The 22,568-nt window shown below is 38.7% G+C and overlaps 4 protein-coding genes and 1 long non-coding RNA gene across 6 annotated transcripts; 4 read left to right on the forward strand and 1 right to left on the reverse strand.

The window, feature by feature from the left end:
- Positions 1 to 218: 218 nt before the first annotated feature.
- On the forward strand, positions 219 to 3,613 carry LOC146449673 (lactadherin-like). The gene is made up of 6 exons (XM_085101379.1): positions 219 to 321; positions 930 to 1,121; positions 1,770 to 2,224; positions 2,530 to 2,687; positions 3,064 to 3,219; positions 3,459 to 3,613. The coding sequence occupies exons 3-6, from the start codon at positions 1,789 to 1,791 to the stop codon at positions 3,606 to 3,608; spliced, it is 900 nt and encodes a 299-aa protein (XP_084957505.1). The 5' UTR covers positions 219 to 321; positions 930 to 1,121; positions 1,770 to 1,788; the 3' UTR covers positions 3,609 to 3,613.
- A 1,388-nt stretch (positions 3,614 to 5,001) lies between these two features.
- On the forward strand, positions 5,002 to 7,846 carry LOC146449674 (contactin-associated protein-like 2). 2 transcript variants are annotated; one of them, XM_085101378.1, is made up of 4 exons: positions 5,002 to 5,087; positions 5,608 to 6,037; positions 6,669 to 6,973; positions 7,195 to 7,846. In XM_085101378.1, exons 1-4 carry the CDS (start codon positions 5,076 to 5,078, stop codon positions 7,333 to 7,335), a joined length of 888 nt encoding a protein of 295 aa, XP_084957504.1. In that variant the 5' UTR covers positions 5,002 to 5,075; the 3' UTR covers positions 7,336 to 7,846. The 2 variants fall into 2 exon arrangements, with proteins under 2 accessions (XP_084957504.1, XP_084957503.1); XM_085101377.1 differs by lacking the exon at positions 5,002 to 5,087 and having other exon boundaries at positions 5,416 to 6,037.
- Positions 7,734 to 12,238, reverse strand: LOC146449675 (uncharacterized). The gene is made up of 5 exons (XM_085101362.1): positions 11,877 to 12,238; positions 10,926 to 11,016; positions 10,325 to 10,603; positions 9,940 to 10,013; positions 7,734 to 9,066 (listed from the first exon to the last, which is right to left on the reverse strand). The coding sequence occupies exons 1-5, from the start codon at positions 12,110 to 12,112 to the stop codon at positions 8,037 to 8,039; spliced, it is 1,710 nt and encodes a 569-aa protein (XP_084957488.1). The 5' UTR covers positions 12,113 to 12,238; the 3' UTR covers positions 7,734 to 8,036.
- A 41-nt stretch (positions 12,239 to 12,279) lies between these two features.
- Positions 12,280 to 18,518, forward strand: LOC146449676 (arylsulfatase B-like). The gene is made up of 7 exons (XM_085101363.1): positions 12,280 to 12,592; positions 13,372 to 13,458; positions 14,265 to 14,476; positions 15,099 to 15,310; positions 15,805 to 16,025; positions 16,645 to 16,910; positions 17,798 to 18,518. The coding sequence occupies exons 1-7, from the start codon at positions 12,325 to 12,327 to the stop codon at positions 18,011 to 18,013; spliced, it is 1,482 nt and encodes a 493-aa protein (XP_084957489.1). The 5' UTR covers positions 12,280 to 12,324; the 3' UTR covers positions 18,014 to 18,518.
- A 1,870-nt stretch (positions 18,519 to 20,388) lies between these two features.
- On the forward strand, positions 20,389 to 21,593 carry LOC146449677 (uncharacterized). Its single transcript, XR_014860669.1, has 3 exons — positions 20,389 to 20,528; positions 20,678 to 20,776; positions 21,548 to 21,593. It is a non-coding gene; the product is annotated as an uncharacterized LOC146449677 (long non-coding RNA).
- The last annotated feature ends 975 nt before the right edge of the window (positions 21,594 to 22,568 follow it).

A 22,568-nucleotide genomic window follows, 5' to 3' on the forward strand; every position in this document is an offset into this window, starting at 1 on the left:
AAACAAACCCTTGTGTTTAATTTCAGTTTATTTGTTTTATGATTAAAAGGATTTACCAAGTCACAGTTTGAGTGAATCGCTTTCCTTTCAGAATTAATTAAAAAATGATTCCGGTGTTTGTACAGTGAGCATTTTTCAATATGATAAGAAAACGTTCGTGGCACTTTTTCGATTAAATGCGCAGATGTGTTTGTTTCTCATAACAGACGAGCGTAACAGAGCAAACGAACTGCTTTAACCTGCGATACAGTTTTTACTTGATTTCAACAGCATCACTTTGCTTAGAGATCTGCTTAGCATACCTTGGTATTTCACTACCTGGTGAGTCAAATTAGCCGTTTGCAGAATAATTTAAACTCTTACTTTTCTGTTCATTTTGTCAGTTAATTGTGTTTTTTCTCTGAATTTAGTATTATCCTTTTTACATCACCTGTTTCCTTGAAAATAAATTAATATTAAAGGTAAAACAGAGATTACCGTTCTTGTATAAACTGACTGGAGGATTCAGGATTCATTTTCATTTTAATAGAAACCGTGGTCTTTCCTCTTTGGAACACTGCTACCTCAACCTATTAGATGAAAATAAATACAAAAAAAAAATTCTGAACAGTTAATTTTTTATCGGTACGCTTGAAGCTTTTGTTCGGAAAAACGTAGCGGAAATTTTCATCTAAAAATACTGTTTCTTGTATGCACAAAAAAAAGACAATAGAAAAAAGGATGCATTTGTAAAAGGATAGATAGATGCTTTTTATTTCATGACACACAGCAGCCATGAGCCAGATGAGCTGAATTGCGTATTAAAAATACTATACAACTCAATAAAAGAGAAGCTTCAAGTAAAAAAATGAAATATACGAATACACTTCTTTATACCTATTTACACGAATACACTGTAACAAAGCCGGTATACATAATTTATGATTTAGATAAAGGAGGTATAGTTGAAAAGAAGATAACCTTCTATAGGTCGCAGCTCAAGTAGCCTCCTAAGCAGTCTTTCTCGAGCAATCAAAGATAAAGCACGGAATAAACAGCATCTGAAACCACAACTTTGGGCTCCTTATACAGGCACCAGCAAAGCTATATAACCCAAGGTGAATTCAATACAGGTATGGCTAGTTGGCATGGTGTCGTCACGGGGCCAGTGTTTTCTTGCAAGTTTCTCGAACTGACTACTGCGTAAAAGGATTATAGCGATAGCAACAGGGATACAGTCATCAGAGGATCTTTTCTAAACGGTGGTGGTTCCACTTTTTTAAATCCCGGTTTGCTGCAGCCCTAGCTTGGTTTCCCTGTCCCACTGTTGTGACTGGGTTGCTACACAACACGACAAAATCGTTATAAAATTTGGGAACAATAATGGGAATTTTTGCACTGTTTCTGTCCTTCCCGTTGTGGAAGATATTTAGTATAACGACATTTTTTCTCACTACCATAAGATTTCACCTGGAAAGCCATAAAATATATGTAAAAATTCAAATAAAAATAACTTTGTCACCATCTGAAGAGTTAAAAAGCTGAACTAAACTGTCACTTGCGAATTTCAAAACACCTCCACCATAGAACAAAGCGCGACAATAAATGTCCATAAAGACTTGTGCTTGTTATGTGTGAAATATTTATTGAAATAACAGCTTTGTGAAATCAGTTGTTCTCTGATGACGTCATGAACAAGAACCAATTGTTTTAGTGTGAGCAGCTAGGACCTGGCAACATCACAAATAGCTGAAAGCTTTTTTTGTACGATTTTTCGTAGATTTTCAAAGAGCCAGCCCGGGATTTGCCATGGGAGATGGCGTTGTATTTGCCGCAAGCGCCGTTCTGTTGACCTTCCTCCTCGCAGGCAGAACTACAACTGCTGAACAACACTGTCGAAGTGTAAGATCAATTCCCAATCGGGCGCTTGTAGGTCACGTGATCGGAGTATCAACGAGCTGGTCTGTGGAGAGGTGCCATGTTAAATGTGAGCGTGAACCAGACTGTTACAGCCTCAATTACAGTTTTTCTTCAAAATCTTGCGAGTTGAACAAGGGAACTCATTTTTCGCACCCAAGGGAATTTCTCCCTAGAGACAACACAGTTTATATTGAAAGTCTTCATCGACGCTTTCACGCATGTGTGCACCCTCCTTGCCAAAATGGTGGCACTTGTATAATACTGTCGCAAAGTCCCGGATACAAGTGTAAATGTCAATCAAAGTACAGTGGCGACGATTGTGAAGGTATGGTCATCATCATCATCATCATTATCATGACATTTTAAAAGCATACTTTTCCCGAAGCTCAAAGACGCTTTAGTAAAAAGTCGTATAAAAAGGTGAAAGGTTTAATTTTTGATAATGCACGCCTCTGTGCGTGGATAAAATGCCAAACGTTACCTTCAAAAGAAAGTATTTGAGCAGTAATTTTGTCATTGCTGCTCAGTTTCTCCATATATTTTGAAATTGAACGTAAACTTCTCAAAACATCGTACCTTCTAAACAAAAACTGCCTTCTTATGAGTTGTATTTGTTTGCTTTTTTAATAGTTTGTAATGAAGAGCCACTGGGCATGTTCGACAAGTCAATCCCTGACTCAGCAATAACTGCATCAAGTTTTGAGCCTGATAGTCCTCCATCCAGCGGTCGTACTTACAATCCTGGAGGGTGGCGTGCCATGAGCAACGACTCGTCACCATATTTGGAGGTGCCATGTCATTGTGGTTATCATTATTTATAATAATGAGAAAAACAACTCTCAGCGAAACGTCTTAAACGTTGATAGCCAATGTTTTGTTGGTCAAAGAACGTTTTCAACGTGTTTGCCAACCCTTTTTGCAACCCTTTTTTGATTATGTTAGACCAACATCTTTTGCTGTATTAATGTTTAGCTTTCGATCAAGCATTCAGCCAGAAATTTTGTTGGATATTTAACAATGTTAGAGTCATGCGTCTAACATTGCTATCAAGATATGATTATGATAGGAAAGTTTGCCAACAATTTGTTAATATTTAGATGGAGCCCTAAAACATCTAAATGGTCACAAAGAAATGAAATACGGTATTTTTTTTTTCTTCCACAGATAAGATTTTCATCCGAGAAGCTCCTAACAGCAGTCGCTACACAAGGCAGGGTTGATCCGAAGAATGCTACGGACTGTTGGACCAAAGAGTATTCCCTTGAGTACAAAAGTAATGGAACTGGATGGATGATACATAAAGAAGATGCTAAGAGGAGGGTGAGTAAATACTATACTATATTTCTGCCTCAATTATTTAAATAACAAGCTACAGACAACAAGGAGCATACTACACCAACTTTGATCGGTGTACAGAAGGGTCATGAGTTCGATTCCCCGCCGGGACTCCATGTCTAATGCTCGTGGCATGCAGAACAATCATCTAGCACTTTAGCTGATCAAGAGTTTCCTTGATATTTTCGATCACTGACACTTCCATTTTTGTTCTAAATCTGCAGGTTTTTATTGGGAACTCAAACGCAGGGGCTAGCTTAAAAAACCGCATCAACAAGCCTTTCCGCTGCACTGTCTTGCGAATTCGTCCAAGCAACTGGAAAGAACGACCGTGCATGCGCAGTGAAGTTTATGGTTGTGAAGCCCACAACTGATAAACGACAAGCTATCCTCGTTTCCAGGATGGAAAGATAGCTTGGGTACGAGGCTGAGGAAAAGCAATGTCTTCACCTTCGAGACAGCTTCTTATGACTCAAAGACCTACAGCCGTGTGGGACCAGATTTAAATTTCACGGACCTTGTAATTGTCAAAATTGAAACTGAAACGTTCTCTTGACCTGAAAGTTTCAGGAAAACAAATCTACATTAAGCAGAGCAAAGTCTTTCCCTAAATTAAGATTTATAATTATTATTTTAATTTTTTATTATTTCAGTGATGTTTTAAGCTCGAGCTGAACAAGTCTAGGCGGAAATTACGGACTGAACGCAAAGCCTTAATTTCTCCAGTTCCCTTCTAGCGTTCGTGTGCATTCTTCGACCATCGTGCTGTCTAGCTTGTTCAAGGCTTCAGAATTGCGGCAAGAGCAAAACACTGAAATCGCGAAGCGAAAATAAACTGCGGGAAAGTGGGAAGAGTGAATTAAGGTGGCTCCTTTTTTAACAAAGTTTCCACGCGTTTATTTAATTTTTTGCATTTTCTTCCAGTCTGTTTTTTCCCGTTCTCACTACCTTCTACCTCAGAACCTTGTATAGGGTACATGGTGTGTGATGTGGCTCAGAGAGACTTCACTGTCATATTTTTTCCTCGTCTGCTCTCATTCTAGTTTGGCTCGAGTTTAAAGCATCAATGTCACCCAATTTTAATGTCACTTTGAGAGGCCAAAAAATATATATATATTTGTATCAAAGGTAACTTTGAAGAAATAGCCCCAATTTGTTAACAGATACGTCACTAAAATGCACAGAAACTAGTCAGTATTGATTTCCCTTGGCTGCAGACGTACAGGATGAAAATATCGTTGCAGCTTAAAGAAAATGGCAAAGTTCAAGTTCTTCTTAGTTGTTTTAGCTACAGAGAAAAATCACGCGTTAAAAACTGATTATGCTTTTGACCTTCTTTTGATAAATCTCTTAGTTTTTATCTTCTTGGTAATTTAAGAGCAATTTCATCTTTTGACTAAAGGGCAATTTGTCAACCCGTTTTGACCAAGATGTCGATAGTAAATTCCCTTGTCAGTCAGTGCCCCTTTAACAGCTATTGCCAATGCAGAATTCCGCAAGTAAACGAAAAAACGTAATGGATTCCCTAATCATACAAATCGTTTGTAAGTTGATGATGGATTTTTTCTTCTGGGTGACTTTAATAAAACAGTGTGTTTTGATCTTGAAGAATGTGTCGTTCTGATTGGGTCTTCCGTGAAACATCTTTTAAGCTGTGTAACCTTCGAAATGGATAATGTGTTCAGAAAATGACAGATAGCAGAAACAGCTGATCGTAGATCTTAAACATGACAATCAATTAAACTCTTGCAACAATTACTTCTACACACAGGCAAGGAAGATTTTAGAGTTGCTAAAATTTCAGTTCTGGTTCGTTGCGCTGATCAGTCTGATTTCTTCTGATGACGATTCAGGTTTGTTATTTGAAGTCAGTTTTACCAGTAAGGGTCATAAGCGATAAAAAACAAAACAAAGTAAACCGAGGTTTTATTTAAAATCACATCCTCTTCCGGCTGACCTTCCCATTTTCCAATTCAACGCAGCTAGAGTTTTTCATCTCTTCGACTATCAATGCAATGCATGGAGTAAATAGGTACAGAAAGGAGTTACATTTTTGGTTTTGAAAGCATCAGTGGGGAAGAAGTGGGCCGTATGAAACAAAACTAACGGCAGTTACTTAAGGAGATACTGGCGTAAATTACAATGAGGGAATTACGAGAAGTTTAAATGTGAGCTTGTTTAGCCTAGTTATTCTGGTTATAAAGCTGCACTCGTTAGCACCTTATCGGGTGGTGACGTTCAGCTCTTAGCTTCCTTTCTTACATTTACGTTCCCTGGAAACGCTGGGAAATATATTAAGTATCAGAAAATATCTGTGGTATTTACATGGGGTGCGAGTCAGTGAAGAATGACTTATTTTTATTTGGTCTGCAGGGGTGCATCAAGTTATGGATTTCTAGTTGTCTTGTGATCATTCTGTTTCAAACTGAAACCTGTCAAACCGGTTGTCAAGACGTTAGCTCAATATATGGGTACACACTGACCAGGCACATTTATCGAATGATGTCACGAGTTCGTCTGATCACATGCATAGTCACGTGTCAAGATGACCCAGAATGCTACAGTATCAACTTCAAATTTCCTATTCAGCAGTGCGAACTCAACAATGAAACCCGCCTTAGTATTGAGCCCCAGTACTTTGTCCCCTCACCGGATACTGTCTATCTGGATAACTTATACCGACCCTATAAACCATGCGTTAAGGCACCATGTAAGAACAATGGTTCTTGCGTCATCATAAATTCATCATACCCAGGATTTAAGTGTGTCTGCAAAGATGGATACCTTGGACCGACTTGTGAAGGTAAGTACTGAAAGTAGAATTCTGATATTTGAACCGTTCTGGAGAAAACTTAATAAAACTTCGACTGCGCCCCAGTCTTCTGGCATGCAGAGTGGTTAAGGACGGTGCCTACTAATACCGAAGTATTTTTGTGCGGTTTATGACTATGCGGGAAAAGCAGATCTTAGCAAGGGCTATTGGAATCCAAAAAGAAAATTGGGGGTAACCACGCACTTTTCAGAGATAATTAAACATGAATATCTCTAAAAAACGCGAAAATATAAAGTAATGTATGGGATTTTTTTCCTAAATTGAAGCTTAATTATCTCCGAAAAATGCGTGGTTACCCCCAATTTTTTTTGAGATACCAAAAGCATTTGGTAAGTTCTGCTTTCTCCGCATAGTTTTAAAACGTGCAAAAATATCCCTGTATTAGTGGGCACCACCCATAGGAAACCCGAGTATCTCGCGATGCGCAGAACGTATGCGCAGTAACAAAAGTAGGCACCGTCCTTAAGTAGTTTAGAGCGGTTCCTATATAGCATCCATCCATTTCTATCCTAGCAACACAAGAGACACTTTTTTCTATTGGGTCACTGAATAACTTTTTTCCCGGCTTAAAAATCTTCCTTTTTGTGCTCCTTCTATCTAGAATGTTCGTCCAATCGGCAGTTTGGGATGACCACAGGCGAGATCCCCAACAACCGGATCACTGCTTCCTCTTACGCGCCTGGTTACCCAGCCTTCAAAGCGCGGGCACGTGGTCCCTCGTGTTGGAGAAGCGCTAAGAACACCCTTGGCGAGTTTCTGGAAATAAATTTTGGGAAAAAGAGATACGTAAGCGGGATCGAGATCCAGGGAGATCCGCACGCAGACAACTGGACAGAACAGTTCTACTTAGCATACTCTATGGGGTCAGTTTGGAGAAATGTGACTAGACCATATCAAGGTGTTATGGTAAGCGTTCTAAATTTTCAGGTCGTTCGATCAGGGGTTGGTCGTCACTGTGTGAGAGATGGGTAAAAATCACATAGTGTTTGGGTAAATATGCAAAGGACACGTATTGCGGCAGAACCTTTCATGTGAAAATCGATTATATTGATGACACTTCCAGTGTGTCATTAAATGATAGTCAGTTTCTATACAGCAATGCTGATGATGATACGATTGTTTTGCAGATATTCAAAGGGAACACAAGCCGACGTCATACAATCATCCATAACTTTTCCAAATATGGCTTTTTCGCTACAGCGATTCGTTTCCACCCGTTGAAATGGCACGGTGACATTGCTCTCAGGGTAGAAGTGTATGGCTGCTAATGTAAAGCATATTTCACATGGGAATTGCCCTCTCTCTCAGTCTGGTAGTGATAAGAACATTGATTTTTGCTTGCTGACTTCACTCACAGCCGAGTCGTTATACGTGATCAGCGCTATGATTCAGGAAACGTGGCGCTTGGGAGAGAATCTACATCCCACTTAGTGGTACAACGTCTCCTGCTCTTTTCGAACAGTGAATAGGTTATTTGATGTCCCCTACTAATGACGCTGTGCAAAGCAGTTTTTGAGTGCCGAAAGTAATTCATGTTTGCTCTGATTTCGTTTTACCGCACAGCTGTTACGATACTAGCACAACACTCAGATGAACAAATGCACGGATGCCAATTAAAAAGAGGTGCTACTATAAACAGAGTGTTCCAGATAACAGAGGTCCGCAATGCATACAAATTTATGTAATTGCAATGTTCTAATTCTACAAGTAAAATTTACACCATCATTAATGATATAGTATCTTTGAAGTTACTGAAGATATATATGTTCAGCTTTTTTACACTTAACTGTAAAAAAAAAACGAGAGGCTTTTTTGTACATCTAATACGCTGTGAGGTGGACTAACAAGAGCGGCATCCAACGAGCAGTGCTTGGTGTCCTACCTCTGGTCAGAGTCAAGTTCATAGATCCTAGAAATACGCAGAAGACAATAGATTGTCTGCGATACAAAGGTTTCATGGTCACGTTAATTACTGTGAATACGGCAACTGCTTGCTCAAATTGTGAAGAGCTTGTTTGGAAGCAGAAAACTTTTTTTCTGTTGTTTTAGCACTTAGTTGTAGCAGTGTCTTTATTACAACCAGGCCACAACGATCTAACAGAAAACTTTGTACGTAAACTGCACCCTTCTGTTTAGTCATTCTTTTTGAAGGAATGACCAAACGATGTTTCATGAGGTTTTCATGAAGCAATTTGTTAAGAGACTTCTCGTGTTGGTCCCAGTCCTCCCGACAAGTTTCAATCTGTGACTTCAAATCCTGGAGACAAACGCTTTCACAATCGGCCAAAAAAGTGGCAATCTGATTATCAAACTTGTGTATATCTGCTAATAACAAAGCTTCAAGCCCAAGTTGTTTGATGTAAATGTAGCAATTGTTGATAGCATTTTGATCAACAATCTGCTGAACCTTCTCCAGTATTTCTTGTGGAAGTATTTCCACAGTGCGCCTTTTACATTCTCTAAACACAGGGAAATTATCACCATAGAAGTTAAACATGCTGCTAGTTAAATTCTTAGCCAGCTTTATCTGCGTGTTGGTTTGTGGCTTGAGACGTTTGATACTCTGCATGTCAACAGCAAACTGTGTAAATAAATCTGACAATTCCAGATGATATCGTGCCATGGTCTGAGTAGCACTTTCCTGCACTGGGACCAGCCCCTTTAAATCAGTTTTTGCCTCCACAGCATCCACAAGTGTCTCATACTTGGGTAACAAATCGCTGATTTTTGCTTGAAGTCTGGTAAGGGTCTTGTGAATACTTGCAATGTCATCTAATACTGATGTCTCAGGGGAACCATCAGTCACAGTTTTTCCCTGTAATACTGCTACCTCCCCATGACAAGCATTGCAGATTCGTAGGTATAGACATCCAGCTGGTTCCTCATCTGGGGAGCCAATGATGTTAATGAGAGCCCACTGCACAGTAGATGATGGTTTAGAGGGATATAGAATAAGAGTTTCTGAGGAACATGATGAGCAGATTACTGTGCCACAAACCCTGTCAGAGAGGAGACAGTAAGGAATGTCACAGTTACTATCATAGCTTAAAATTGGATGAAGAAGATGAATGGAAACCAAACAACAAAATATTATAGACTCTTAACACAGCAGAGAGACAATGAAAGGTGAAACAAAACAAACAAATGGACTGACATACAGGTGAATGAATGAATGAATGAATGAATGAATGAATGAATGAATGAATGAATGAATGAATGAATGAATGAATGAATGAATGAATGAATGAATGAATGAATGAATGAATGAATGAATGAATGAATGAATGAGTGAGTGAGTGAGTGAGTGAGTGAGTGAGTGAGTGAGTGAGTGAGTGAGTGAGTGAGTGAGTGAATGAATGAATGAATGAATGAATGAATGAGTGAGAGAGTGAGTGAGTGAGTGAATGAGTGAGTGAGTGAGTGAGTGAGTGAGTGAATGAATGAATGAATGAATGAATGAATGAATGAATGGATGGATGGATGGATGGATGCATGCATGCATGCATGCATGCATGAATGAATGAATGAATGAATGAATGAATGAATGAATGAGTGAGTGAGTGAGTGAGTGAGTGAGTGAGTGAGTGAGTGAGTGAGTGAGTGAGTGAGTGAGTGAATGAGTGAGTGAGTGAGTGAGTGAGTGAGTGAGTGAACGGGTGGATGAATGGATGGATGGATGGATGGATGGATGGATGAAGGGAGGGATGAATGGATGGATGGATGAATGAATGGATGGTGAATGCAAAATTAATAAGTACATGAATGCTCAGATGCTCCTGTATAAATAAATAAATAAATAAATAAATAAATAAATAATGAACGAAATTAAAAGTAAGTTTAAAAAATTCAAGGAGGATAATTTTGTTACACACTTGCAGTTAAACTTTGTCTCGGTTACTGAAAACCTTTTTAAACACATAGTGCAGCCACCCTTGGATGAGCTTGGCTGCAAAGGAAGAAGAATAAAATAAATAAATAAATGGTATTAGTCTCTGTCAGTCTACAGGTAATAACCAATAAATTTTAAATTCAAAATATGTTAACTTATTCTATTAAATTCCCTGAAGTGTTCAATATCTGATTGGTCTCTGTAATGCTTATAAACATTCTTGAGCAAATGAACAGGAAGTACGAAAAAAGTCGTCAAAACTTGATTAAATTCAAATTCTCAAACTAATTCCAGCAGTAATGTATGATTATCATTAAGGAGAATTCATCTCTTGAGCTATTTAGTATTAATTCTTTGTCCCTTCTCACCATCCAGTATTTAGACTTCTGCCAGTCAGGAATCTTGACAAAGCTTAAGGCTTCTGTCATAAAAGACTTAATTTTAGATTTGCCGATATGCTTCTTGTAGCCATCCACAAGCCTTTGTAGCTCTTCTTCAACATTATTCAAAGGTTGAATTGGAACATTGTTGTGATTGCTCCTGGGTTCATCTCCTTTTTTCAGTTCTCTCCAAACACGGAATTCTTCCATACGTGCACGGATTGTTCCAAATCTCTGGGGCCCAACATCAAAGCATCTCTTACACACCTACAAAAAAAGACAGAAAACCATTGAGTGTGCATCTGATCTTCATTGTTGTATTCTCAGTTGGTCAAAATCATTTAACTTAGTTTGTCCAATTTGTGGAATTCAGTTCCTATATAGTCATTAAAAGTAAGTTACTTGTCAAAAGTGGGGCAGAAAGAGGGGGCTGTCACGTGCGCTACACCAGAAACATTTGAAGACATAAGGCAAATCTAGCATGTTCAACACCACATAGTGAGGGTTACCCTCCCCCCTGGATTTGAGTGTGAATTACAACTCAATGGAAATATACTAAGAAAGGAAAATCAGTTGAGATCACACTCACTCTGTAACTAATTCCATTTGGATGTGGAGTTGCCAATAATGAGAGTCGTCGCCTGAATTGACTGCACTTGCCGCAAAACACTTCCCCGCATCTTTAAGCATAACAGCAAAAGGTACAGAATCATCACCACAAAGAACACATTTTATTATTATTATTACTATTGTTATTATTATTTTATACATGCTAGTTTAGACAGGGCAAGTTACATTATATGAATATTTATACACCTGCGAATGCAGACATATTTCCGGCTTGTTGCGGAGAGGAATACCGGTCAACTCGCCTACGTGCAAACTCGCCTATGCCAACTCGCCTACGCTTACTGGTTAACTCGCCTACGTAGGCGAATTTAGAACATAGCACGCTTGTTTAGGTTTATGGATTAAAGAACGAGTTAGATAGAACATAAAGTTATTTAAAAGGCATACATTACTTGAGTGAACTCGCCTATGTCAGGAAGAGAAGTCGCCTATGTAGGCGAGCTGACAAGTTGTAGGCGAGTTTGTTCGTAGGCGAGTTTGCATGTAGGCGAGTTGACCGGATACCGCGGAGAGAGGCAACAGCCAGAAATACGTCTGCATTCGTAGGCTACCACCATCTTGGTTTGTAAGGGAAAGCACAACCTGGGCAGAGCACCAAAACTACCAAGGGTCACCCTTGTCAGGTTGTATAGCATTGGGGAGGAGGGGCAGGGCCCCTCGGTAGTTTTTGTGCTCTCTCCGGTCATTGCAGACTAAGATTGCATCAGTCCAACCAAAGCAAACGATCTCATATCATCTTATAAGCCTGAGACAAACACCACAAGGTACAAAGGCCTTTTAATATTTATTCATGCTGAACAACTGTATAAAATGTCAGACTTTTGCTGTTGAACGGGAGTTGACAGTGACTTGAATTGAAGATTTCGTTTGCTTACGAACTACGAACTGAATTTAGTCTTGATAACTTTACCTTCGACAGTGGTGTTTCCTTTCTGTCAAAGAAAACTTCTTGTGACAGCTTCTATCAGCGCAATGTGTCCTGTCCAAAGAATTCACCCAGTGAGCTGTGGTAATCTGCGACCTTCCTTCCGCTTTCGCTTCTGCACCCTCGTGTACCTGTAAAACATCGCTGATCGAACGGCTTAGATCTTCCCACTGGGCATTCAGAGATTTTGATCGAAAATAATTGGAACTGCTGTGGGCCATGGGACTATATAATAGAACAAAAATTAAATGAAAACGGAACTAGGATCTGCTAGGATAGAGCACTTCATGCAGCAAGTGGTCCATATTTGATTGCATGACATCATATTCATGAGTTTACGCTGCTCTTGACCAGCTGTCAACTTCTAAAGCATAGGTCACGCTCCTATCACGCAATCTCTCTGAAGGGTTTCTCCTTTTCTTTATACCCTACCATGAAATTTTTCGTAAGCGTTTTTGTTTTGGTTTATCTGTCGAATAATTTCATATTCGTCGCTACAGCTTCAACGAAGCCGAATATTTTATTTGTTTTGGTGGATGACCTTGGCTGGAGTGATGTAAGTTTTCATGGCTCGAAAATAAAAACTCCAAATGTGGACAAGTTGGCTAGTGAGGGGGTCATTCTGGAAAGCTACTATGTACAACCGATCTGTTCACCTACCAGATCAGCTCTGCTGTCTGGGAGATATCCTATTCACACTGGTGAGTATAATGTTAAGTTTTATCATAATTTAATTGTTTGGCTCTACTATTAATTAGACTTAGCTTAAGGCTTTTCCAAAACTCCAAGGCTGACATTTCTCATATCTGGGGGTGTTACCCCATGCCATACATAGATTATATAACAACCATTAGAACGAGTACATTATTGTCCGTTTTAATAGCCTGTACATCGTTTTCAATGTAAGCCACGCCTAAGGAAAAGCTGCAAAATTTCACATCTGTTTTCAATGTATTTGTGCATATGTGCATGTATTTGTAAACATCATCTGGTCCTCAAGCTTCATTTTCAAAGAAGAAAATCAAGGCATTTGCCAAAGCTTGCGTATCATATGCAGATGCAAGATTTAAGTATCGCACACAGCAGCCTCATAATTTCCCAGGCCTAATCTTGCTAATCTCAAGTGAGCGGAGCTGCCTGCCTGAGGCTTGGGACTAAGCCTTTTCGATCAGCTCAACAGGGGACTTCACTTCACCTGCGCCCCAACAATGACTGGGTATGAGGCTGAGCATACAGGTTTCATGGACATCCACTGCAGGAACACGTCCCTGAATGCCCACATGGCATGAATTATAGTAATGGACCATTTTACAACCAGTCTGCGAAAAATTGGTCAACAGCGTGAATTCTTCCTTGTTGGCTAATCATTTGGGAAAAAAGAAATTCAGGTCCTAAACCATTTAATTCCTCTTAAGTACTTACATCACTTCAAAACATTGAATAAGATTATCACAGCAATTTGTCTTTTCTCTTTGTGCAGGTTTGCAACATGGCATTATTCATAATGGTGATCCATATGGTCTTCCTCTGGACATAACGACTCTACCACAAAAGCTTCAAAAAGCAGGTGAGATTTTATCACTTTAAACAAAGCAGATCCCATAAAGGGACTCCCAGTGACCTAGCATATGGAGTTCCCCTTTCTATGGAGAGGGGCAGTCATCTAGATAATTTCTCAACCAAAATTTTATAGACATTAGACATCAATCAAATGGAAATCAATCAAAATGAAATATTAAAGTTCCTATTGAGTTTGCTTTGCGATACATTCACTTATGATAGCTCAACTGTCCAACTTATTGACAGCCTGTCAACAACTAGCAACAAAAGATTAACAACATTCAGTCAAGATGTATGGACGGTTGGCCAAAAGATGTGAAAATGTGGGCGTGTGCGAGGGTTTTCATTAGTAGTTGACAACTGGCTGTTATGGTCGGTAACTACCAGTTATTTAGTGTTTGAAAGTAACTAAAAGACAATAAGAAAGGGATTCTTCTTTAAGCCCCAATATTACCATGTCAATTTGCATCACTGTTTTCTCCATATTTCTAGGTGAATTGAAATTGTCCTCCTTATGAATTTCTTTAGGCAGCTGGTTCCAGACATTACCAACTGCAGCTGAGAACATGCCATCCCCTAGAGTCTGTTTTAGTTTGGAACTTTAATGGGGGACTATTCAAGGGATGGCAAACAAAACTTTATTGAGATGTCCTTAGAATAAATTTGAATTGAAGTTAAAAAGTTCTCTCTTCAAGTTTAGTATACAGACCAATGTCTTCTGCATTGTAGTTATAATTATACAAATAGTTTTAAATGTCATAAACAAATATTTTGTATGAAACAAACAAGTTAAAAATGTTAAATTCATTTTAGGTTACAGCACCCACATGTTGGGAAAGTGGCACTTGGGATTCTACAACTGGGAGAGTACTCCAACATATCGTGGCTTTGATACTTTTTATGGTTTTTACAGTGGTGCAGAAGATCATTACACTCATGTGCAGGATCATTATCTTGACTTTAGAGACAACAAAGAGATTGTCAGGGACTTGAATGGCACTTACTCTGTAAATGCTTTTACGAAAGTGAGTTTAGGTTTAAGCCCTAAGTCACTTGCCATTGTCACACTTGGCTGGCTGGCATTGTCAGTTCATAAATGAAACGTGCCATTTTGTTGAAGTATTCTACATGCAGTCATTCAAAATGGCCGTATCACATCATTAATTTTGAAATTACATGTGCAGCTGGCAGGTCTGTCAAATACCTTTAACCTCATGAGTTGAAAACGTTGTTGATGAAAGATTGTGTGATGAGCCAAAAGAGCATCTGCAAGGGATTCTAGAATTGCATGAAAGTTCCTCAACCATGGTGTCCCAATTCATAGCTGAAGTAATCCAAGGCACACTATGCCATTTCCCTATGCTATTTGACTGCACTGACCTTTTTTCTGTCGCATTTGGGCCTGTGACTTTTTGTTGTAGCAGAGAGCATTTGAATAAAATTTCAGCAGATAATCTTGAGTTTTGGTATGTTAGAAAAGGGAATCTTTAAATTAACAAAGTTGTAATATCTAGGACAAAAAAATAAGCACAAATGATTATGAGATACAAGCACTATTAAAAAAACTTGTTTTTTAAGGAAATGTAATTTTTTTCTTGGAATGAAGATGGATCATTGGATTTATGTTTTGATTTTTTTTAATTTCAGCGTGTACAACAGATTGTGAAATCGCACAATAGCAGCAGTCCCCTTTTCCTGTACATGGCATTTCAAAATGTTCATGGTCCTGTTCAGGCTCCAAAGGAGCGTGTGGACAAGTATGCGTTTATTGATGATATCTTGAGAAGAACATACGCTGGAATGGTCGACATCATGGATGAAGCTGTTGGGAATATAACAGAAGCATTCAAGGAGGCAGGGTACTTAGCCAATATTGACGATACTTAAGCTTAAGTTTTCTTAAACAAGTGCTGTGCTAGTAACCAAGTACTAATAATTCCCTAAACGAGTCCCCAGCTGGTGGGTCTGTAAGAATTTTAGTTGTGTTAAATTCATGATGTATAAAGATCATTGCTTGATTTGAAGTAGCTGCTCGACCCAGGGCTCGACCCTTTAAGCCCTAACAGTGATCAGCATCAAATTTCTCCTTGTAATAGCAATGCTTATTCAATCCCTGAGGTCATGACAATTAAAGATGTGATCACCCAAGGTGAATTTTCTTGATACTTTAATAACTTCTCCTCGGTACTTTTATAAGAAAAGTATAGGGACAATATAGGAGAATTTGTTGTTTGTTTTTTTAGGGGTTAAAGTGTTAGTTAAAAGTAAAGTAATTATTGTCATATATTTTCCTTTGGGTTACAAAAGTTGCTTGGACTCAGTGAATAATTTATTCTTTAATTTTTTTCCCAAGCTTATGGGACAACACATTGATGATCTTCAGTACTGACAATGGTGGGGTGCCAAAGAATGGAGGCTATGACTACCCCCTGAGGGGACGTAAGGACACCCTGTGGGAAGGTGGAATCAGGGGTGTGGGGTTCGTACACGGGAACATGCTCTCGAGGAAAGGGGTAAATTGCACAGGCTTAATTCATGTGACAGACTGGTATCCAACACTGGTCAATCTCGCTGGTAGGTAATGGTCAATTAATATCATCTGTGATGCTTTTGCTGTTTCATTGAATGTGATGATTCTATGAAACTTAATAAGTAGTAGATTTTAAACCCAAAAAATTATGGTGAAAATGTCAGGTCATCAAATTATTTCATTGTGTTAGGGTTTGTTCAGTGTAATTGTGTCCTAGACAGTTGGTCATGTGGCCATTTGATGTTTTGGTATTGGCTGTCTAAACTGAAATCTGTTTGTTTTTGAGTTAGCTAGGTACACAGTCAGAACTGACATGACATTTTCATATTGTTGTAACTTGGTTTTAATGCATTTTCAGCTCTTTTTGGTTGTAGTTTGTTTGTGGACAAATGCTCCCAACACTTACAGCATGCTCCTAAGCAATAATTAGACATAACACCGTGTAAATTAAAACATTATTAGAGCACTTGTAACAGACAAAAAAGTCCACTTTTTTAATATATTAAGAAGTTGGAGACAATAAAGTGCTCAGTAGTAAAACCAACAGAAAGTCAAAATTTCTTGTGACACTTATTGAAAACTGCTCTATAAATAATATTGTTAGATATTGTTTCCATTGGTTTTATTTAATTTGTTTGTTTTTGTGTGTGTTGTGTTTGTTAGGAGGGGACTTGGATGGCGAGGACCTTGATGGCTATGACGTGTGGAAATCTATTTCAAACGGTGAAGCATCCCCGCGCACAGAGATTCTTCACAATATAGACAGCCCTTCTTCTTATGACCAACTTGGCTTTGCTTATCAAGGAATTGGTCTTCGCATTGAAGACATGAAACTTCTGATGGGTGTCCCAAATATATCATACTTCATTCCACCTGAAGAAAGAAATTCTTCTCAAGACAGTAAGCTGTATTGGCAAGACCTTGAGGATGTAAGTACATTTTCACAGCTACCTAACAATGTGAGAATTTCAATGCCTACCGCAGAATATTATTGTGCCAATAAAATTCTTCAAAAAAGAAACTTGTTATGACTAGTTCCCCTAACAGCCACAGACATGCACCCTTGAAGCTGACTGTGTCAGAGGGTATTTACCAATAAGCCCTATTACTACCATAAACAAAATAAATAGATAATAAATAATAAATAAATGGCAATTTCAGTGGCTTCCACAGAGTGGCTCTTTCATCCACTGTTTCCAGGTCAAACTGGAATTTGGGAATCAGTGTTGGTTTTTGTGGAGCGTGGAAAACTGGAGTACCCTGGGAAAACCGTCGGAGCTAGGATGAGAACCAACAACAAATTTAACCCACATATGATGCCAACACGGGGAGTCAAACCCAGACCACACTGGTGGGAGGAGAGTGCCCTCGCCACTATGCCATCCCTACTGCCCCCAAAACAAAACAAAAAAAAAAAAAGAAAAAAGAGGAAAAAGTGAACCTACAGGGGAGGAGCCATGGACAGCTCTTTCAGCTTTTTTTTCCTTTATTCTTTTTTGTTTTGTTAGGGTTTTCCTTCAGCCACTAAAATGTTTCTCTTTTTATTGACAAGATGTCAAACATATGTTTACGGCCCACTAATAAGCGATAACATTTCTCAACAGGCATGTAAATCCTCTAAGGCCAGTTATAGTTCATATAGTTCAATTGTTGAAGAGTACCCCTGTCCTGCCCAGATCTCATGCCATTAAATAACTCTGTTAAACTGGAGATTTGCCAGCAAAGTTGACCAGAATAAACACTGATAAAGGCATTATGTTACTTTTTATCATTTTTATAACTACGATATTAAATTATTTTTTATTGTTTTTTTTAGCCCCCAGTTCCAGTTGTTGATGTGGCACTTTACAACATCACTGCTGATCCATATGAGAAGTATGACCTCAGCAAAAAGTTCCCAGACATCGTAAAGAAGTTCCAAGATCGAGTGGAGTTTTACATGAAGGGGGCACTGCCACCTGCCAACAAACCGGGAGATCCTGAGGCGAGAAAGTTGGCAAAAAGGAATGGAGCCTGGACTCCATGGATGTGAACTAAATAGGCACTCCAACATTATTGGTGAATAACTTAAACGAGCCTGCACTAATAAAATCATGCAATTTTTCCATTCATTTATAGTCTCATAATATTATTATATTTCTTATAGTAGTGGTAGGGAGATGTTTAAAATTTTGACAATTTTAAAATCTGATTCTCTCTGGACAATTGCAAAGTCACAAAAATACTCCACCATAAAATGTATATGAGTAGGATTTGGAGCCAAAGGTGTTTGCTTAATTATCTGAGCTAAGAGCTCTTAGTCTGAGTGCTTGAATTTTGAATTCAAAGCCATTTTCTCTATCCATTTTAAAATCAGAATGCATGCAATAAGTTAGATTTAGAAGTTTGGCCAGCTGTATGGTGAGAAGTCACTTTTACTACACAATGTAGATTCTTGTACATACCGGTGTCCTTTTGAATTTTTTTTGGAAAGTAGTGGGTAGTGAGTTATTTTATACATGGTTAGTGTTTGACAAATAAAATTTTTTCTAATGGCATTGACTTTAGTTACCATCATTTGTGCCTATTTTCTTCAACAAATAGCTCTCTTTAAACCATATTCCCGAGTTCCTAGAGTCAAAGCAGTTATGTTAATTTTATTGACTCCAGAGGGAGCTTAGGGCCAACATCTCACCAACGAGAACAATCTTGTTGATGATGATAATGATGATGATGATGATGATGATGATGATGATGATGATGATGATGATTGTGGTGGCCTGGACGACTCGGCAACTGATGTGTCCGTTTTGCATTATTTTGCTGGAAAAAGGACCATTCGTCAGCTTATATAGGCCGTGATGGCTGCTGCTATCAGTCCATTTGTTGGTCCTACCCCTTTTTATGATTGTGAAACAGGACGACTTGAGATAGACACCAGGGTTGTCAACTAAAACCAGTATCTAAGTAATTTGAAAGTGGCCACCGAAAAGTGGTATTGAACCTTGAAAAGTACAACGACAATCAATGTAACTGCCCCCGGATCCTCAACCACTCTCTACCAACGCCCCACCCCAAGTAAACTGCGACTAAATTTACTCTTGTTTTTAACGTTACCATGCTTCCACCGCGAGCTCCGCTGTTTACTACATTTTCTATAAACCACACACAACCATCAAATCCTTTATCGCTCTGATGAAGGGCTAACGCTAACGCCCTTTTACGGTTGTCTTTAGTTTATCTCTTTATCGAATCCGTTTGCCTTGTCCACCCCAACTGACCAATGTACTAGCTGTAGGTATGTCTGAATTTTGAGTATTTCTTGCAATATTTTCTAACATGGCAAAGGGGGAGTTGGGGTGGGGGGGGGCTTATTGAAAAATCTGACCTCCAAACAAGGGACTCATTAGAGAGAGGGCTTAAATAGAGCTTTAACGGTATCTTTCAAATACAGGCCCGCGACGGAATGTTAAAAGAACTTAAATTTTCCTGGTCATCATTGAGGACTGCTGCTTTCCTTAGATTTCTTGAAAGAGACATAAATTAAAATGCGAAGATCGTGACTCTTAGATATGAACTTTTATACCACCAGCTTTTGACTTTAGTCCCCGAGAAATATTTCTTAGAAATTTCCGGCAGAAACCTCCTGGTAACATCTACTGCAAAGAAGCCCCTTAGTTTATATAGTTGTAGGTTTTAAGGACTTGAGTTTTTTAGATCGCATTAAAAACAACAACAACAAACATATTGTCGAAGTATGTCGAATTTTTCTATTCGGCGCGACAATAAACTTCATTAATCTGGGACCTCTTAAGTGAATGCCGTTAAGGACCACAAGTACTAAATACTATTATAGCCAGCGAGAACAGACGTCTTTTCCGGCAGGAGAGAACGACTGCTCTTGCAGGCTAGTACTATTGTTAACCTCTTCAAATAATTTACAATTTGACTGATTGATCGTTTGACCTATTTTCCAGTGGCTGTTAGGGGCTTCACCACTACAGACCACTACCCAAAGGACCTCTGTTAGGACGTTTGATAGTCAATGAGAAAACCACGTGGGATGCTGTCCATATTTGGGAACGAACTTTGAAGAATTTGTACCCTGATCAGCTGACTCAATGCTACAGTTAAGCGTTTATTTGAAAGCTATTTCATTCACCGAGATGACTTTATTAAACTTTCCGGTCAAAAACATGTAAATTTAAAATATGAGTGATTAGAAACACAAATTTGTGTCCCAATGCAAACGTTTTTCTTTAAAAACGTCATTTTTTTCTCAGAGCGAAACAGTTAGCTGATGTCAATCATGTTCAACCTGACAACCAATCATAGAAGCGTACTCAGTCACGTGGGATCAGTGGACGCGGGTTGGCAGTGGCGGGAATTTTAAACTTTGGCCTTTTTTTCGGGGAAGAAAATAAGACGGCACGGCTTTTTGAGCTGCGAAAAAAGCAACATTTTCTTTCCTTTTCCTTCATTTTAAGACACTTTTTTACTTCGCAAAATGTACGAGGTACATCTTAAAAGCAAACCACGACATTTTGAGAAGAAACTTGTCGCGCTTGGTAAGTAAACGGACAAACATTGATGTTACACTTTTCCGGCCGTTTTCACTTGCAATTTTTTTTCTCACAGCTCGGTTTTCTTAAACAAAATTCGCTATTCTCGGTTTTTCTCCGTTCTAATGGTTTTATATTCTTTCTTTTATTTTCAGTAGGCAGTTAAGTCTCAAAAAAGTCTTTCAAATACTCTCATTTTGAAGAATAACATCAACATTGAAGCACGCGTCACAGAAACATTTAAAGACACAAAGGTAGGTTTTTTTTAAACTGTGAAATGCGAAGTTTCCTAAAACAATTTTTTTTACAATAACGTGAGGTTTTATTTTTTATTTTCTCGAATTTTTATTTCGCAAAAAAATGTAGGAAGGAGAGCCGACTGGTTAAAGTTTTACTCGACTGAAAATTTTTCGCGACAACTCATAAGTCCTTCGCAAAAACAACGCATACATACAGAAGCTTGAGTTAATTTTAAACTACCTTTCAATTTGAATTACGGCAAATAGAGAATACATATTCACCTTTTCCTCCTACGTATTTTTTTATATTATTTTTGAGAAGAATAAAAACAACAGCAACAACAACAACAACAACAAAACGCTACTATTAATTGTACAAAGGCCACTAATAAAATTGCCAAATCACCCATATATTGTAACTATGGAATTTAATTAGCTTTACATCTCTACCTAAATTTCTTTTAAAAAATTGCAGAGCTCTGGATAAATAAAAAGGTTTCTTGATGCCAAACGTGTTATTTTAGAGAACCCAGACTTCAAAAGGGTCTACAGAGGCAGTTTCTAAAGGGTTTTTTTAGGGGTTTCTTACTTAAGTGGTATTTCTTTTTGAACAATGAGGAAACCGGATTTTAAAAGGGCTTCAACGCCTTTTAGCCTTCACGGGCGTAAATCAAAAGCCTAGAATTTTCGTAAAAACGTATATGAGCGCTTACCCGAAACAAAAAAGAGCCAGAGAGGTTGTCGACGAAGTTCACTGATTTTCCTCCTTTCTTTCTTCTTTTATAGATCTCTGTCTTTGTCAAGAAATGTAGAACCAAGCAACGCTGCTGTACGTACCAGCATCAAGCTTCTATATCATTTAAAAAAGCGACTGTGATACAGAAAATGCGCATGCTTAGTCCAGTACACTCATCTGTACAGTCCGGGAACCAGTGGTCCCCAGTCCAGTCCTTCATCACACTTCTTTCTCTCCTGCCGATCTCCAATCAATCAAAGAATCTGGTGGAAGACCTTGGTACTGGTTAGTGAAATTCCTTGTGGGTAGGGAGGGGTGGTTTGTATTAAAACGCTGGATAAACCTTTTAATCGGATACCATATTCGACGCGAGCTTCACGCGACGTGGATTCAATTTCTTTTAGATAACTTTAGATAATTAAACTTAGATAACTTAGATAAATTAGTTAATTGGGCCCCGGGTTGGTTTGGTCCTCCCCTTCTAGGGTTTTTGGGTCTTAGGTCTTTTTTCGGTACTATTCGTTTATTTCGGTTTTTTCTGGTCTTCGTTCGACTATCCTCGGCCACATTTCTTCGCTCGTCGATGGCAGTTCGTAGGCTTTGGCGCGATGTCCCGCTTAATAGCATTAAACTCTTTTTTCTCTCACAAGTTCCTCTTATTTGCAGTTATTGCACTGTGATTGAGGAGAACTTTTCGGCAAGGTTTATCCAGATTGTTAATTCAAGTGTAAGTAAACAAGGCTAGAGTAAACCGTTCAACCATCAGAGAGGAAACAGGTTTTTTGTTTCTCAGTCGATATCAGTTAAATGGTTTATCTCCAGTTATAGATAGGCATTTAGGTAAGGGAATCATGGGTTGATGCACACACGCTAGTTTGAACGCTTACAAATTTGAAAAGAACGTGAGAAGAAGTCATCCAGGAGGAGAGAATTGCACGCTAATGGAAGGACTGGACGCTAGCGAATGGACAAGGAGTTAGTTAGCTATCAGGATTAGAGAATCTTTAATTTGAGAGGCTTATGAGAGGCTTATCTCACAAAACTGGCAGCATTAACACTTGAGACAGCTGA

This window comes from Pavona decussata, unplaced genomic scaffold (assembly GCF_977016875.1).
Source record: "Pavona decussata unplaced genomic scaffold, jaPavDecu1.1 SCAFFOLD_602, whole genome shotgun sequence".
NCBI classification, from domain to species: domain Eukaryota; kingdom Metazoa; phylum Cnidaria; class Anthozoa; order Scleractinia; family Agariciidae; genus Pavona; species Pavona decussata.